Source organism: Chinchilla lanigera, unplaced genomic scaffold (genome assembly GCF_000276665.1).
Source record: "Chinchilla lanigera isolate Chin_1 unplaced genomic scaffold, ChiLan1.0 scaffold00154, whole genome shotgun sequence".
Classification (NCBI taxonomy): domain Eukaryota; kingdom Metazoa; phylum Chordata; class Mammalia; order Rodentia; family Chinchillidae; genus Chinchilla; species Chinchilla lanigera.
Genome location: NW_004955555.1, coordinates 985488 through 1002127, shown reverse-complemented (window position 1 = coordinate 1002127; position 16640 = coordinate 985488). Strand labels below are relative to the sequence as shown.

The 16640-nt window shown below is 48.1% G+C and overlaps 2 protein-coding genes across 16 annotated transcripts in view; one reads left to right on the top strand and one right to left on the bottom strand.

Moving 5' to 3' along the window:
- Nucleotides 1–7226: 7226 nt before the first annotated feature.
- On the bottom strand, nucleotides 7227–12894 carry Lypd4 (LY6/PLAUR domain containing 4). 8 transcript variants are annotated; one of them, XM_013508729.1, is made up of 5 exons: nucleotides 12648–12786; nucleotides 12095–12187; nucleotides 8618–8761; nucleotides 7865–8191; nucleotides 7227–7498 (listed from the first exon to the last, which is right to left on the bottom strand). In XM_013508729.1, exons 1-5 carry the CDS (start codon nucleotides 12682–12684, stop codon nucleotides 7296–7298), a joined length of 804 nt encoding a protein of 267 aa, XP_013364183.1. In that variant the 5' UTR covers nucleotides 12685–12786; the 3' UTR covers nucleotides 7227–7295. The 8 variants fall into 8 exon arrangements, with proteins under 8 accessions (XP_013364183.1, XP_013364184.1, XP_005412482.1 ...); XM_013508730.1 differs by having other exon boundaries at nucleotides 12101–12187; XM_005412425.2 differs by lacking the exon at nucleotides 12095–12187 and adding an exon at nucleotides 8984–9158 and having other exon boundaries at nucleotides 12648–12768.
- A 189-nt stretch (nucleotides 12895–13083) lies between these two features.
- Dmrtc2 (DMRT-like family C2) overlaps nucleotides 13084–16640 on the top strand; it is a 5594-nt gene continuing 2037 nt past the window's right edge. For 2 of the 8 annotated variants that reach the window (XM_005412427.1, XM_013508722.1), the window contains exons 1-6: nucleotides 13178–13385; nucleotides 14368–14595; nucleotides 14683–14840; nucleotides 15288–15364; nucleotides 15617–15800; nucleotides 15943–16069. In XM_005412427.1, the coding sequence (XP_005412484.1) occupies nucleotides 13189–13385; nucleotides 14368–14595; nucleotides 14683–14840; nucleotides 15288–15364; nucleotides 15617–15800; nucleotides 15943–16069 (971 nt within the window). In that variant the 5' untranslated portion in view covers nucleotides 13178–13188. The other 6 variants (XM_013508723.1, XM_013508724.1, XM_013508727.1 and 3 more) reach the window with 6 other exon arrangements.

The following is a 16640-nucleotide window of genomic DNA, read 5'->3' as shown; positions in this document are numbered from 1 at the left end:
AAAGAAAGAAAGACAGAGGAGGGGAGGAAGGAAGGAAGGAAAGAAGGAAGGAAGGAAGGAAGGAAGGAAGGAAGGAAGGAAGGAAGGAAGGAAAGAAGGAAAGAAAGAAGAAAGAAAGAAAGAAAGAAAGAAAGAAAGAAAGAAAGAAGAAAAGAATAGAAAAGAAAAGAAAAGAAAAGAAAAGAAAAAAAGAAAAGAAAAGAAAAGAAAAGAAAAGAAAAGAAAAGAAAAGAGAAGGAAAATGTGGTTAACAATCCAGAAACTAGATAACCTTGTTATCATCTTGGTTCTGATTTATATATGATGTTTAACCTTTGGCTAAACAGCCTCCTGAGCCTCAATTTACTCATCTGTAAAATTATAATACAGCATCTGCATCTTAAGGTTGTTGTGACAGTACTTATTCAATTCAAGAAATTAAAGCCTTTAAACTAGGATCTTACATAGAGTCAAGGCTCAGTCTATGCTATCAACTAGTATTATTTTCATGAACTTTGTTATTACCTCAGTAAAGTAGAACTGGATTAGCATTTTGTCATATCACTTAGTTCTATGACTTTCTTTGGTTTCGAATTTAAGTGTCAGATCCTAAGTCTTCATAGGGAAGTGACATCTCCTCTCTCTTGAGGATGGGAGGATCAGTGAAATATAAGTAAAGTATTTCCTACTACACCTGATACACAAAAGCCCCTGAAAACAGTCACTTACTATCATTATTACTAATCAGCCTTGCACTAACTGGGTAGGTCCTGCCCTCTAAGACTGTCATGTGATGAAAAAGAAAAAATAAAGGAAGAAGCATTAAAGAAACAGGAATAGGGTGTGGTACAGAAGACAGGTGGGAAAATATACAAGATAGAGCAACCGCAGGGTTTCAAAACAGAAAATGAAGCAACAGCTGACAGCGAGAGAGTCAGGAGAACATGGTGATAAAAACAACAAACCGCACTCAGACCTTGGTGCTGTTTCCTTCACCCTCCACTGAGCTGCTCCCTGCACAGACCCTCAAGAGACCCTGTAACACACTATGTCTTTCGGCGCCTCTCTCTTCTTTCAGCAGAAGAAAAGACCCCAGATCTTCCTGGAGGCACCACTGCTGGTACAGTGGCCTGGGTCTTACTTGGGGTGTCTCTTGCCATCACCCAAGGGTTTTTCCTGCTCCTCACAGGGGCTGGAAGGTACCAAGGCTTCTTGTCACCTGACCCCACCCCCAGGTTGACCAAGGACAGGAGGAAGGAGACCCCTTCCCTCTATTTCAGAGCCAGGTTCTCGGGTCTCCTGACTTCCCACTGACCCTTCCCTCTCACTCTGCCTAGCTCCTCCTTCACCAGCTCTGATCCTGGGCTGCTTCCTCAACAGTTTCTGCATGAATTAAATTGGGTATAACTAAAGATCTGTGCCCTTAGCATGGCCCTTGTTTCAATAGTGCAAACCTGCAGCCTCTCTGGGAGGGAATCAGTACTCAGAAATCAGTACCTCCTGCTGTTTATTCCAGTTATATCACCCAATCAGGGGTCACAGCTTGGCATCTGAGGCATGGTCCTGGCCCAGGTCACACAGGGCAAGTGGAAGAGCCTGGACAGGCTGGTTGGGGGTCAGCAGCCCTTAAGGCTCCTGCACCACCCATGCCCCAATATATGAGATGGGCACTGGGTATGGTGGTGCATGCCTGTAATCCCAGCACTCGGGAGGCTGAGGCAGGTGGATCCTTGCAAGTTCGAGACCAGCCTGGGCTACAAAGTGAGCTCAAGGCCAGCCTGAACTGCACAGCGAGACCCTGTCTCAAAAAAGAAAAAAAAAGAAAAAAAAAAGATGAGATGGTCATGCCGGGGCCCAGACAGTACAGTGTGTCCTGGAATGTTCTTTTTGTTTCTTGCTGAGAAGGATAAAGAGAAAGGGAGAGCTATTCCAGGACCTCCTGTCCTGATCGAAGGGTCTGGCCACAGCCAGGCACCAAGAAAAGGAGAATCAAGATGCCTGAGGCTCCCAGGGTCCTGTCCATACAGCTGGCCTTCCTCTCCCTCCCAGGGCCCAGACCTGTCAACTCAGGCAAACTCTCGTTGTTTCATTCCTTTCCTTACTCCTCAGTCCCTTTCCTGGGTCCCTGGGTTCAGGACTGTCCTCCTGGAGCAACTTCCTTCTGGCCCGAGTCAGAAGTGCCCGCTTCAGGCCTTTCCTCAGCTGGCCCTCCTAGGACACCCTCTGCCCCGCTCCACCGACTAGTGGAGAAAGGAAGTTTCCACCCTCACAGTAGAAAAGAGACCCCTCCACATTCCCTCGCTGGCCACAGTGCTGAGACCTGCCCCTGCACTCTCATGAATAAGTCTGACCTTTCTTAGGTCCAGCACACAGCACGACCTCCAAGAGCACAGTCCCAGGTGTCCGCCGCTGGTGAATGCCCCTTCAGCCTGTGGCTGGAAGCTCTGGCCTGCCCTCCAGTGTCCACTCCTACAGTCATCCCCGGGGTCAGGCCCTTCTCCACACCCTTTCCCAGCAGGCCTCTCGAACACTCTGAAGAGGGGACCCCAACTGCTAGGTCAGCCTAGACCTGTGGGATCCAGGCCATGGTCGCTTCCTGAGCTTCATTTGCTCACTTGCTTCAAAATGTCTCAAGGGTCTCTGTCCAGAAAATGCTCCATCTACCCTGATGCCCTGCAAGCTGAGGACCCCCAAACCCTCCTGCTGGAGGGACCCAGGCCTCCTCATATCCTCCTGATAACTCCTGTTGCTATCTCCAGGCTAAGACCCTCTGACAGCCCTGCCTTCCTGGTAAGCCCACCCTACCCGCTTCACGCAGGGGCTGAAGCCAGGCAGGCTCAGGACAGCGGTTCTGTCACCTCAGCACAGCACAGAGCACCCTCATCCACATGGTCAGGGCAAAGTTAGCACATCCCTGGACATGAGCTGGGCCCTCTTCAGGGGCAAGCAGCCTCCCCCTCTCCTGAGTCCACCCCCAGGTCGCTCTGTCTGTGTGAGGAGGCCATGGAGTCCAGCAGGTACACAGCGAGCACTGGGAATATCAGTTAGGGGTACCAGGATAATGACACAGGATGGGCACACTGGGACAGAGAACACTCCCTCGCTGGTGTTCAGGAAGCCAAGCTGCTCACTCCTGAGGGAAAATGGAAAGCGTTGACACGGGGATGCAAGTGCTGGCCTCTCAGAGACCAGAACCTCCCAGGCCCGGCCCAGCACCTGCTCACTGGGCCTTGGCCTCCATGATCGTCCCTCCCTGTCGCTGACATCTTTCTCTCACCCACAAAGCGCCCCCCAGCCCAACCTCCCAGCTGTTTCCACCTACAAGGCGAATGCGGGGTATGGATGCTTTGGTCCCACAGGACTAAAGGTGACCTGTCTCCACCCCGTACTGGCTCTGCCTTGTCTGAGCAGCTCTGGCTGAGCCAAGGCCTAGGAGACACTCAGGAGCTCCTTCATTCTCTTTTCAAGAATTACTAGACCAGGGGGCTGGGGATTTAGCTCAGCAGCAAAAGCGCCTGCCTGGCAAGCGCAAGGTCGTGAGTTCGGTTCCCGGAGAAAAACAAAAAAACAAAAAAAACAAAAAAAAAGAAAGTATTAAAGGATTACTAGACCTGATGTGAACATTTACTGCTGGATTAATTCCACTAGACGTTGCCTCTTAGTTTCCTTCTCGTGAGGGGTTGGAGGGATGATTCTCCCAAGACTCTGGCTGTGCTTCAGAGTTAGAGTCTAAACCCCAAGCTGACTAGAAAACTCAGAGGGTAGGGGGTCCTCCTGAGACCTAGACAGGCTGTGCTGAGGTCTGGAAGGGCCAGACCAAGGACAGCTCTCCTCCAGAAAGAAGGGGCTTCCAGAGAAACTGAAGGGTCCCTGGAAGAGGATCCTCGCTGTTAGTGCATTTTGTTCCCATGACAACTTCTCTTAGCAGAAATTTACCTGATATTCCAGGTCACTCCTCTCCTGCATCAGACAAGGGAAATGTAATCTGTAAGTTGTTCCAATATATTCTCTCTTCCTAGGAGACAAGAGCTGGGAGTTGAGATTCAGGGTGAAAATCAGGGTCCGTGTACAGAGGAGGTGAGCTTCACAGAGCCCTACAGCTAGCACAATGCTCAGCGATCCTCACACTCCAAGTACCCAGGTGAGTATCTCTGGACACTGAGTTTCCCCTCTGCCGTAAAGGCCAGTGCTCAGGACACCTTCACCCCTGTGGGGACACAGGGACACAGGGACACCTTCACCCCTGTGGGGACAACTAAAGTGGAACACACCCAGATTCAAGGCACTGCCCATGGCCTCTAATCCCACCCCACCCCATCATTTTCCACTTTTCCCCTGGCTGGGTCTTCCTGCAACCAGCCTCTCCGCACTCAACATCAAGGCAGAGGTGCGGGGCTCTCCCAGTGACACTCTCCAGGCTCCAAGTGCTGCGGCAGTGTCTCCTCCCAGACCTTCCCTGCAGGCTGTTCACCGGCAGCACCTGGCCCGCTGCTCTGAGCCTTGGGCATGGTGACATCCTCACATATGTTCACTTGGGTCAAGCACCACACATTCCCATAAATAACCTAGTCCATGTACTAATTAAAGCTGAGAGTATGTTCTGCCATCCCAAGTGTTGCCTGGCCTGAGATGAGACGCAGAAAATCTACTCACGGAGTTTCACGACGTGACTTAGCCCTAGTAAATCCTTATCTCACACGCACAGTGTCAGATGAAACAACAAGGTAACTGCTCTTGCATTAGGTTCCTAGCGACACTTTGACAAATTGTCGCAAATACAGTGGCATCAAACAAGACGTATGGCTGTATTGTCTCTTGATGCTCCAGGGGACAGTCTGTTTCCTCACCTTTGCCAGCCTCAGGCACCCCCCTGCTTTTTTAGGCAGTGGCCCCTTTCCCCCACATTTTTTTTGTACTTGGAATCAAACTCAGGACCTTGTGCTTGCCAGGCAGGCATTTGTGCCACTGAGCTACATCCCCAGCCCTCTTCCCCCACCTTTGAAGCTGGCAGTGTGGCGTCTGGAAGCCCTTCTCTGTCCATCCTCCCACCTCTTGCTCTTCTCCCTCTTCCCTCTCTCTCGTAAGGAAAGGACCTTGTGATTACCTTAGACCCACCTGGAAAAGCCACAAGAATCTTTCAAATTCATGATCCTAATGTAATCTGTAAAGTGTCTTTTACCCCAGAACACATTCACAGATTCAAAAATGAATGCAGGGATATCTTTAAAGGAAACTTGTTTGGTCCACCACATGTCTCAAGATAGCTCTGTCATCTTCTTTCACTAAAAACTTCACACAGGGGCTGGGGATTTAGCTCAGCGGCACAGCGCCTGCCTGGCAAGAGCAAGGTCATGAGTTCGATTCCCGGTACTGGAAAGAAAATAAAAAATAAAAAAATAAAAACTTCACACAGACACCTGGATTTGGGTCATCCTCACTGTGGTGTCATTTGTCCACAGCACTGCCAGCTCCTGACTGGGAGGCCAGAAGGAGGGATGGATCGCTCTCCAGCACACCTGCCTGCCTTCTCCCGTCATAACACTCTGGGTAGGAATAAAAGAAGTGGGAGCTCACAGCTCAGCCCCTTTCACTAGTTCGTGGTCACCAGCACCTCAGACAGTATCCTAGGGTTCCTGGTTCCCAGGCGCTGCAGCAGGGAGGACACAGATGAGAAAGGACTACTGAACAAACAGCTCTTTTCTATTTTGCCAAAGAAAGGCATAGGTAGACAGCTATTCCAGGGATGATCGAGTCTTCTCTAATTTGCATATGCTGATCCTTGCACGAGTACCTGAGTTGCAGTTGTTGGCACATCTATCACAGGCCCTGCCATATGGCCTCAAGGAAGCTGACAGCCTGCTCCAGCCTCATAGTGTCTCCACCCCAAGACACAAGGGCTGGGATTTAGCTCAGTGGTACAGAATCTGCCTAACATTGTCCAAGGCCTGGGTTCAATCCCCACCACTGTAAAACAAAAACCAAAATTCAAAAAGTACATTCCCCTGAGACATAGTCACTGTCTCTGCCTAGACACTGTGGAAATGTTCTCATTCACTTCTGACCCCTGGTGCCTTTCCTTGAAACCACACCCATCACTCAACACCTGAGCAAGCATCCTGTTCCCTGAGCCCCCAGGAAGCTGAAGATGTGCTATATCATTACAACGAAACACTCCTCCGCACACTGAGTTCAGTTCCTGGTACCAAAAAAAAAAAAGGGGGAAGCAAAAGAAATATTGATACATGCTGCAATGTGCATTAACCTTGAAAACATTACAGTGAAAGAAACCAGTCACAAAAGATCACATACAGTATAATTCAATTACATGTGATTCAATATCTCCAAAATTGGCAAATACGTAGAGATAGAAAATAGACTAGTGGTTGCCTATAGCTGCAGAGATTTGGAGGAAATAAGGGTAACTATGAAAATAGAGGTCCTTTGGGGGTTGAAAAAATGTTTCAAAATTGATTTCAATAACAGTTGTACAATTTTGTAGATGTATTAAAAACCACTGACTTAGACACATAAAATAGGTGGCTTTTATGGTATGTGAGTTAATCCCAATAAAGCTTTATAAATTAATAAAGATAAGAAAATGCTCAAAATATAACTTCCTTAAAATTTTTCCTGTGTATTGAGTACCATATTAGGTGGTATTACATTCTTTCTTCAGTGACATACTATGACTAGAGAAACTCATGGATAAGTGACAGAGTATTCAGAGAGGTGCCTCTGCCTTGAGCCATGTCCCTCCTTTGGCTTGAATCCAGGGCTTTCTCATGGAGCCACATCACCAGCTCTTTTTTTTTTTTTTTTAATTTTGAAACAGGGCCTCACTAACTCACCAAGCTGTCCAGGCTGGGCTCAAATTTTCAATTCTCCTGCCTCAGCCTCTAAGATTGCTGGGTTAACAGTCATGTGCCTCCTTACCTGACCCATTTTTTTTTTTTTTGAGACAAGGTCTCACTGTATAGTCCAGGCTGGCCTTGAACTCACTGTGGAGCCCAGGCTGGCCTCAGACTCAGCCTTTAGCCATTCTTTAAGGACAGCAACAGATTGTCTTAATCTCACTTCCTCAGAGAATATCCTTATGTTCCCTTTATTGCTGAAAGATAGTTCTTGGCTGTTGGACACGACACCATCATTTTGTCAGACCTTCCTGTCCGAGTCACACAGCCTGGACATACTTGGCCTGCCTCATACCTTCCATGCCTCCACACACTCAAAGACCACAGGACAAAATATAAATGCAACTCTACAACTTTATTTGGTTATGTGAAGGGATATGGGTGTTCATCGAATCCAGCTGGATATCAGTGCCTGAAGACAAGCAGGAGGCCTAAGAGGATGCCCCAGGAAGAACCCCGACTGGAGGGCCCTGCACCAAAAACCTGGGACTTCTCTAAGATGTTTAGGACCTCAGTCACTTGTATGCTTCCAATATAATGATATTTTGCTAAAAGCTTTTCGTATTCATAAGCACAGCCCATCAGCAGGAAAGTGGTATTAAGAGACCCTATAAGGAATAAAGAGAAGAATCAGAAACACTTTCAAGACTCAAGAGTACTTCCCTCTGGGCTGGGGATTTAGCTCAGCGGCAAAGCACCTGCCTGGCAAGCGCAAGGTTGTGAGTTCGATTTCTGATACTGGAAAAACAAACAAACAAAAAAAAAGAGTACTTCCCTCTTCCTAGAGGCCTCTCATAAACCAGAACACCTGCCCTTGGAAACCAGCAGCCTTATCCCTTCTTCCTTGGCATTCATGTGGCTGGTCCCTTGCACCTCCATTCCCATCTTCAAATCCCATCAGCTTCTCTCAGGTATATGAAGGAACTATGTAGCACTGAGCATAGAGTAGGCATCAGATAAACTTCTCTCCTCACCTGCCTGAAATTTTAAGGTGGAACTGTAACATTCAAGGGCTTCCTTAGGGCAAGTCTCAGTGCTGACAAAATGTGGAAGACATTCCTTGCTGTGCTCACCCACACAGGATGGGCAAGTATGGGAAGACAACGCTACAGACTTAGGAGCTTCGGCCTTGAGCCTCACAAACAGCTGCAGGGTGGTGATGTTGTTGCAGAGATAGGTCCGACAGACGCGGCTATAGGAAGCAACGGATACCCCGGGTGGAGAAGCAAGGTAGGAGATTCGTGGAGGATAAGACAAGCTTGAGGTGCAGCCTTTGAAACCCACAACTCCCCTGTTGGTCCCTGAGGAGCACAGGATCTGTAGTCAGTGTCATTTGCCTCACCCAGAGTCCATCCCTCCCACCCTGTGCTTCCCATACCCACCCTGCTCCAGGCAGCTTTACTTATCCTTCATGTCTATTCACTGCAGCTGCTGGGATCTCCATCTGTGTCTCCTCATCCTTTGCTCTGCAGGAGCCCCTATACGCCCTTCTCCCTTGTGCTTCATCCTTTCTCCTTCCTCCAGTGACCTGCCCGCTTCCATTCTGCCCTGTTACCCAGCCCACAGCATGAACAACTGGGACTCACCCTGCTCTGGCACTGTCATAACATGTTTCCAAACACAGGGTGAAGTAAACATATGGAACCCTAATCCCCGAGTACCAGCAACGGAGCTGGGGTCAACCGAGTGAGCCAAAGAAAGTTTATCAAACTCTCTCCCTACTTTACCTGCCTCAATGAACACTAAGGTCTCCTCACAGCCCTCCATCAGCTTACACACCATGCTCCTCATCAGAAGCCAGCGCCAGTTCTGGAAGTTAACTCCTCTGAAGAGTGAGGCTGTTGCTTCATAGCACAAAAGAGCTCCAGCCCCTAAAAAAGAGAATGTTTTGGGACTCATTTACTCACACACACACACACACACACACACACACACACACACACACACACATCGCCTTCATAGCTCTGAACTGCCAACCAGCTCAGCCTCCGTGTCCCCTGAAGAGCCCACACACCCAGCCCTCCTCCTCCCAGTGGCACAGATCCAGCCTCCCCCTTTTGGAGTCTTATAACATCCAGCCCCACAGGACATACAAGGCAAAAAGGTGATGGCCCATAGGAGGCAGAGCAGCTGCACAGGTCGCAAATGCTGGGGTCCCATGGTTCTATGCCTGGGTCCTGGATGCTAGAGGTCTGTCTGCAACTAATTTTGATCTGGGTTCTTGTGAATCCCTGAGATCTCTGTCCACCTGCCTCTAGGTCACTGTTTCTAAAGCAGAAAATTGTGTCAGTTGCTGTGGCACAGACTTTCCTGAGAATTTCAGGACACAAATTTCTCATCTCCCTCTAAACTAAACTGCACCCAGCACATCAGCTTCTAACATGTGGCTCCCACTCTCCCATCTAAGTGCTCTCTCTGGCCATGATGTTGAGTCAGAGGGCCAGAATTATACAGCTGTTCTCCAGCCAGATGTAATGAGATCACAGTGGCAAATGAATGCTTAAAATACCTGTGTGTGAAAGTTAATTAGCCTTTGATTGAATAAAGAAATTAAAATATTTAAAAATGAATAACACATTCTCTTCCTCTCTCTCTCTCACACACACATACAATCATATAAAGTCTGTTGAAAACTAAGGTCTCTAGTTAGCAGTATTGTCCTGCTCATATATTACAGTTATATATCCTCATGGGTAAGGGATCAGGGGACTCTGTATTCTTTTTGCAACTTTCCGTCAATAATCACTTCAAAACCAAAAGGTTTTTCAAGCTACACATCAAAATGTGGGACATAATAAAGGCAGTATTTAGAAGTAAACTGATACTAGGGTTTTTTTGTTTTTTGTTTTTGTAGTACTGGGAATCAAATCCAGGGATACTCTATCACTGAACTGCATCCTCAACTCTTTTTTTTTATTTTGAGACATAGTCTCACTAAATGGCCCTGGTGGGACTTGAACTTGTGTCCTCCCATCTCAGCCTTTCTCAGTGCTGGGATTATAGTCATGTGTCACCACATCTGGAATGAATTTACACTTTTAAAAACATTTATCAGGAAATAAGAAGTACTGAAAAATAAGTATGTGTATGAATTCTCAAGAAGTTACATAATAAACAACAAAGCAATCTTCCCAAAAAGAATGTAAATAAAAAGAACAGCAATGAAATAGTAAACATTATTTAAAAAAAAAAAAAAAACAAACTTTGGGCTGGAAGTGTAAGTCAATGGTAGAGTGCTCACCTAGCATGCACAAGGCTCCAGGTTTGATCCCTATCACTGAAAAAAAAATCTAACATTCATTCTTTGAAAAGATTAATTAGATACTTCTTTGGTAATTCAGCTCAAGAAAGGTGATGCAAATAAAATACAGAATAAAAACTGGGAAGTGACAGACAACAGATATTTTACAAGTAATAAAAGTGGTATTAAAAATTACATTGATAAATTTGAAAACCTAGATAAATTTGAAAACCTAGATAAAGCAGATAAACTCAGTATGAAACGCCAAAGTTGGTATAAGAATATATGTAACAGCTTAAACCAACAAGAATGACCAAGGATCTCCTGCAAGTCAATAAGAAAAATGGGCCAAGTATATGAAGAGGTAACCCTCAGAAGAGCAGACTAGAAATGTATGAAGACAGGCACTCAAACCCAACAGCAATCAAGGAAATGCACCAATCCTGAGATGTGTCCTTGTTGTACATGTCTCAGACTGCCACTGCCAATGAAAAGAAAACAGTAAAAAGATCAGTGTTGGCAGGAATGTAGGTACAAATTGGGGTGAAGGTGGATAGCACCCTGACGAACAAAGAAGTTGAGAAGTCTTATCTCAGGCCCAACATTGCATTATAAGGTGACGTCTGACAATATTTAGTCAAACTAGGCTTATAAACACCCATATATGTATGGTGTATCCTAGGCACACATAATGAAAATTTCCACATCAGCTCTCTGAGGCTTGCAGTATTAACGTGACCGTGAGTTAAGGCAACAGATCACTACTTCCTGAAACCAAGTGAATGCATAACATGCAGGGGATGCCCACCACAGAATATCACACAGCAGGTAAAAGCAACCAGTTTGATGTACACATGTGTACCTGGACAGATCATAAAAGTACAGTGCTGATTATTTTAAATAGTAAATAACATAATATCACTTCTATAAATTAGAATCTCATGTATAACCAGGTGTGGTGACACACACATAATCCCACCTGCAAGGGAGACTGATGCAGGAGGATTGAAAGTTTGAAGCCAGTGTGGGCAATTTACCAAGACCCCATCTCAAAATAGAAGATAAAAGGCTAGCAGTACAGCTCCGGGGTAGAGCACTTACCTAATATGCATGAGGCCCTGGGTTCAATCCCTAGTACCACAAAAGTACTAATTTTAAAATCTTGGAAGAACACACACGAACCGAAGACACACAGAATGACTCCCTATGGAAATACTTACTCCTTACCAAGGAGTAAGTATTAGTGAAAATAACCAGAACAATGTAGGAAGGGATACAGAGTTCAAAGGCCTTGCAGTCAAAGAGCAAATTTGTAATCTTTATCCCTCCACCTACTGGCCACACAATTGTGTGCAATTTATTGAACTCGGAGCCTGCTTTCTCATTAATGTACTTCTCAAACAGGGACTCCAGATGGAAAGAGAGCTGGGGATGTAGCTCGGCAAGCGCAAGTCCTGAGTTCAATTTCCAATACAAAAAAAAAAAAAAAGAGAGAGAGAGAGAAAGAGAGATGGAGGGAGGGAGGGGAAAGGGGATGAAAACAGGAATTAAGATGTGTTATGTATATGTACCAACTCCACTCAAGCAATGTAAACATTATGTACTGCAATCGTGTGCTAATAAAAGAAACCCTGGAGCAGTTAAAAAAATAAAGTGTACCAATACATCTCATAGGGTCATTGTGAAGAGTAAGTGATTATTAATATGAAGTGCCAGGCAAATGCTAATCTCTTTTTTGTGTGTTTGTTTTGTTTTTGTTTTTGCTTTTTTCCCCGTACCGGGAATCGAACTCATGACGTCACTCTTGCCAAGCAGGCGCTGTGCCGCTGAGCTAAATCCCCAGCCCCCAAACGCTAATCTCTATAAACGTTATTTCCTCTGTCCCTCCTCCCTCCCTATTTAAAAGATCATATTCAATCTCTTAAACTGGCATTTAAACCCCCAGCCATCCACCTCACCACACCCTCACACTGGCTCCAAACAACGTTTCCAACGTTATCTAACAGCTCTCCTGCACAGCAGTCCAGCTGGAGGTCACTTCTGCCACCTTTTCCAGCTGGAATGGCACAGACAAACGGGTCTCTTAACTCCGAAATCTGTGGCTGTCACGGCAAGGGTGGGAAGGGAAGACAAGAGGGGAGTCTTTAGGGACATACAGAGCACAGGGGCGACCTGAGAAGAATGAAATCCGTGAAGGGGAGGCACACAGAAGGTGTGGAGGGCCACAAAGACAAAAAAAAAAAAAACGACAAACAAGCCAGGTTTTGGAGGGAATGGAGCACCGGGAGGACACGGTCCGAAAAGGAGCAAAATAGACAAGTAGAAACAGTTGGACACAAACAGAAAGAGACAAAAGAAAACGGGTGCAACTTGAGACAGTGAGATCCGAGAAGAGCTTAGCGGCACAAGAGCCTGCCCGGCAAGCTCAAGGTCCTGAGTTTGATTCCCAGTACCAAAACAAAACAAAACGAAACGAAACAAGGAAATCACAGGGAGGAGAACGCAAATTAGAGAACCGAGAGGTAGCGGGAGAGAACACGAGCATCCACGCATCCACGCAGCGAGGACAAGCCAGCCCGTGCAGTCCTGCGGGAAAAGCGCAGGAGAGAGAAAAGCGCATGCGCAGACTATCCGGGCACCACTCACGCTCACGAGGCTGAACCTGCTGTTCCTGGGGGGCAGGGCCGGCCTCGGTCCCGGAGACTGTACTCGACGCCTCATTGGTCATCTCCCCTGAAAAGGAATACTCTGGAAATGCCGGCCACAGTAGGGGGAGGGTAATGGGCACGAGACTCAACTCGAGGCGCTATTGGCTGGCCTGATACTCTGCCTCCTGGAAAAGTCCAAAGGGAGGAAGGGGCGGGCCGTCAACACACCATCGCAAACCGCATTGGTTGCCCGCGTGGCTGGTGCTCGAAGCTCATTGGTCCTTGTAGGATGGCGAGGAAAAACTAGCGCGAGCGTGACCGTTCCTCTCACCACTTTCTCTCGCCAGCCTTTGGCCTCTTCTCCACTGCGTGACTCCGCTCGAGGCTGTGGTAACCACGGAGTGGCGGCATGAACACGAGCCCTCCCCGCCCTCTTCCTACTGCTCCTTCTCCGTTGCGCGGGATCCCCACCCAGCCCCCAAGCACCCTCTTGGCCACCTCGCGCCCCTCGCAGCCCTCTCCGTTCCCCCACCCGCGGCCCCGGGCGCAGCGCGTTCCTCGTGCCCTGCCCCCTCCCGGAGGCCCTGGAGCGCGGTGGAGCCCCAGGCAGGCGTTTGTGGGGGCGGCTGCCCGGAAGGCGCACGCAGTAATGGCTACGCGGGGCGGGGGCCGGGGGATTAATTGCTGGAAGCGGGTACAGGCTCGTAAGCGCTGGGTACAAGCGCATGCAAGGGAAAACTGGCACCCTGAGGAGAGGCCTTGCCCTTGAACGGGGCCTGGCGCGTGGCAGGGACTCAGTAAACATTTATAGAATGGAGAGGCGTGAATGAAAATAACTGCTGAAAGTGGGGAGGGAATCCCTGGGAATACGGTGATTACTGAGGGTATAAGAACGGAATCAGACGGAGGGAAAGCAAGGGGCGGATTGAGCTGCAGGGCCTATGTGGGGCGAAGAACTGATGGGGTCATAAAAGTAGTTTCTGGAGCCGGGCGTCTTGGTGGCACATGTCTGTCTGTACAGGTTGCAAGTGTGAGTACCACCTGGGCAATTTAGTGAGACCGTCTCAGAAAGAAAAGGGCCTGGGGATGTAGCTCAGGGACAGGGTGCCTGCGGAGATGAGACAGACAGACAGACAGACAGAGGCAGAGACGGAGAGAGGATAGATAACGTGCGTGTATGAGTAGGAATGGATAAATACAAAAGGGTAGGATGACAGTTGTTGAAAAGGATGCCAGGGAAAACTTGGGCAGAACGGAGTGTTTGTGGGAAAGGAGTGTGGGCATCAAGAGGAGCCTTGGGAGGACATGTGGATGCCCCAAACTGGGATTCGTCATGGGCAGGTGTGCCCGTGAGCGAAGGAAGATGCGATTTGTTTTGGAAGAACACCTAGCAAAGGAAAGAGCAGAAAGATTTCTTAGGAAGGAGGATCAATGAGAAAGGCTGTGGGGTGAAGAAAGGAGAAACCAGAATGAAAGCAGGCTCTAGAGGAGGGCAGGATGGAGAAACACAGACGTGGCCGCCCCAAAGCAGTAGAGTTGGTTAAGAGGAGGTCCTACATAGTCATTCTAACCTGTCACTTGCCCCTAGATCCATGGAACCCAGTGAGACGCCTGCTGCCCACCACTGCACTGCGGACTCTGCCTCAGGAGTCGAGACCAGAGCCATCCAGGGCACAGAGCTTATCCCCAGAAGAGCTGTCAGTCGCTCTCCAACTTGTGCTCGCTGCCGTAATCATGGCATCACAGCCCATCTCAAGGGACATAAGCGCCTCTGCCTCTTTCAGGCTTGCGAGTGTCACAAATGTGTCCTCATCCTGTGAGTATGAGGTCTAAGGAGGGGAGGCGGATGGGCTCCCTCTAAAGGGCGGCTGGCTTTTGACTCGGAACCCATTCCCTCTTTTAGGGAACGTCGGAGGGTCATGGCTGCCCAGGTGGCCTTGCGCAGGCAGCAGGAGGCCCAGCTAAAGAGGCACCTAGCTCAGGGACTGGTGAGGAGAGGGGCAACCCCTCTCAAAGCACCCATCCATGTTAAGAAAGAAGCTACTCAACCAGGAGTCCTCTGTGAGTGTCTCTGGCTGCAGATGGGGCAGGAATTTGGGTGTAGAAAGCATAAACAGGGAAAAGAGTTCCAGCCCTTCCACTTAATGGGCATGTTACCTTGGGCAAGATGTTTCTACTCTCTGGGTTTCAGCCTCCCAGCTATAAAAAAATGATCAAGTGCAGTGAAATCTTCGGGTAGAAAATGGTCAGAGAGAGTCGGGAGTGGTAGCACACCCTTGTAATCCCAGCACTCCAAAGGCTAAGTCAGGAGGATCACGATGAGTTCAAGGCCAGCCTGAGCTACATAGTAAGACCCTGTCTCAAAAATAAATAAATAAATAAATAAATAAATAAATAAATAAAAGAGAAAAGAAAATGGTCAGAGAGAGATAAAAACTCAGATGGGGTTTGAAAAGGAAAGGAGTCCAGAAGAAAGACCTCACTAGGGCTTTCCCTCCTCCCTCACAGCTGGAAAGGAGAACATAGCACCCTTGCCTCAGAATCTACATAGGGCAATCCCACTGGCACTGACACCCCCTGGGAAGGTAAGGAGATCCTATGCCCTGAGGGGGGTGGTTTTCACCTACCCAGATCCCTTCCTCAGTGCTCTCGATATCTGGATTCTGATCCCATCCCCCACTCACTGTATAATCATAGGCAAAGTCACTTCTGTGGGAGAAATAAGAGGGTAGGGTTTTAGGGCCCACCCATAGTTTTGGGGCCCTATTCCACCCTAGAACACATCTCTTCCTTCTCCAGCTTCGTACCTAAGTGACTTATGCCCTCTACTCTTACAGGAGAACTCCTGTGGGCCTCTGCTGCTTAGCCGTCCCCCAGAAGCCTTGCCTTTGCCTTGGACTCCAATGCCTCCCGGCCCTTGGGGCCGTGGACACTGGCTGCCTCCAGGCCTCGCCATGCCACCACCAGTGGTGTGTCGCTTCCTCTGCCAAGAACCTGCTGTCCCTCTGCATCCCTTCCCTGGTAGGAAAAGAATTCAACATTCATTCAGTGCCGTTTTCCAATATATCAGCAAGGAAAGAGGAAAGGGACACAGGTGAGGAGAGGGAATACAGATCTGTGACTTCTGATCCCTATACACTCTGCATTCTTTTGTCTTCCTTAGGTTTTGACCCTGGTACCTCCCTCCGGCTGCCCACTCATGGGTCCCTCCCAGCCTTCCCAGGATCTCGCTCAGTACTGGCAGCTCCTCCTCCTGGAGAGCCCCAAGGGCCCCCTAGCCTGCCGCATACGTGAGTAGAGACAGGCGGATGTGTGTTTATTCTAAGCCTAACTCTGTTATGACGACCACAGTGGATGATAAAGAAGAAAAGTTCCCAGGCTACCAATAGGCAATGCAGAGTGCTCATAGATCTACTGTTTCTTAGCTGTGAATCTTTGGATAAGTATCTAACCATGTCTGAGCCTGTATTTTTTTTTAGCAGTAAATGGAAGATGCTATTACTTTAAGGTTTTTGTAATAATTAACAATAGTGTATAGGGCTGGGGATATAGCTCAGCGGCAGAAGCACTTGCCTGGCAAGGTCAAGGTCATGAGTTCAATTCCCAGTACCAAAAAAAAAAAAAAAAAATAGTGTATAGAATACATCTAACATAGATCCTAACTTGAACAAATAATGACTATTAAATCCTCTTAAAGAGATCAGATGGGATAGCATTGCCTACTGAAGTGGAGGATCATGATGGGAAGATCCTCAGAGGCTCAGGAGATAAAGCATCTCGAAGGTGGTCCATGTTTGCCTTCAAATTCCATAGGGACTAGGGAACTGGGGAAGGGAAACCTGATCTGGCAGAGCAGGGTCA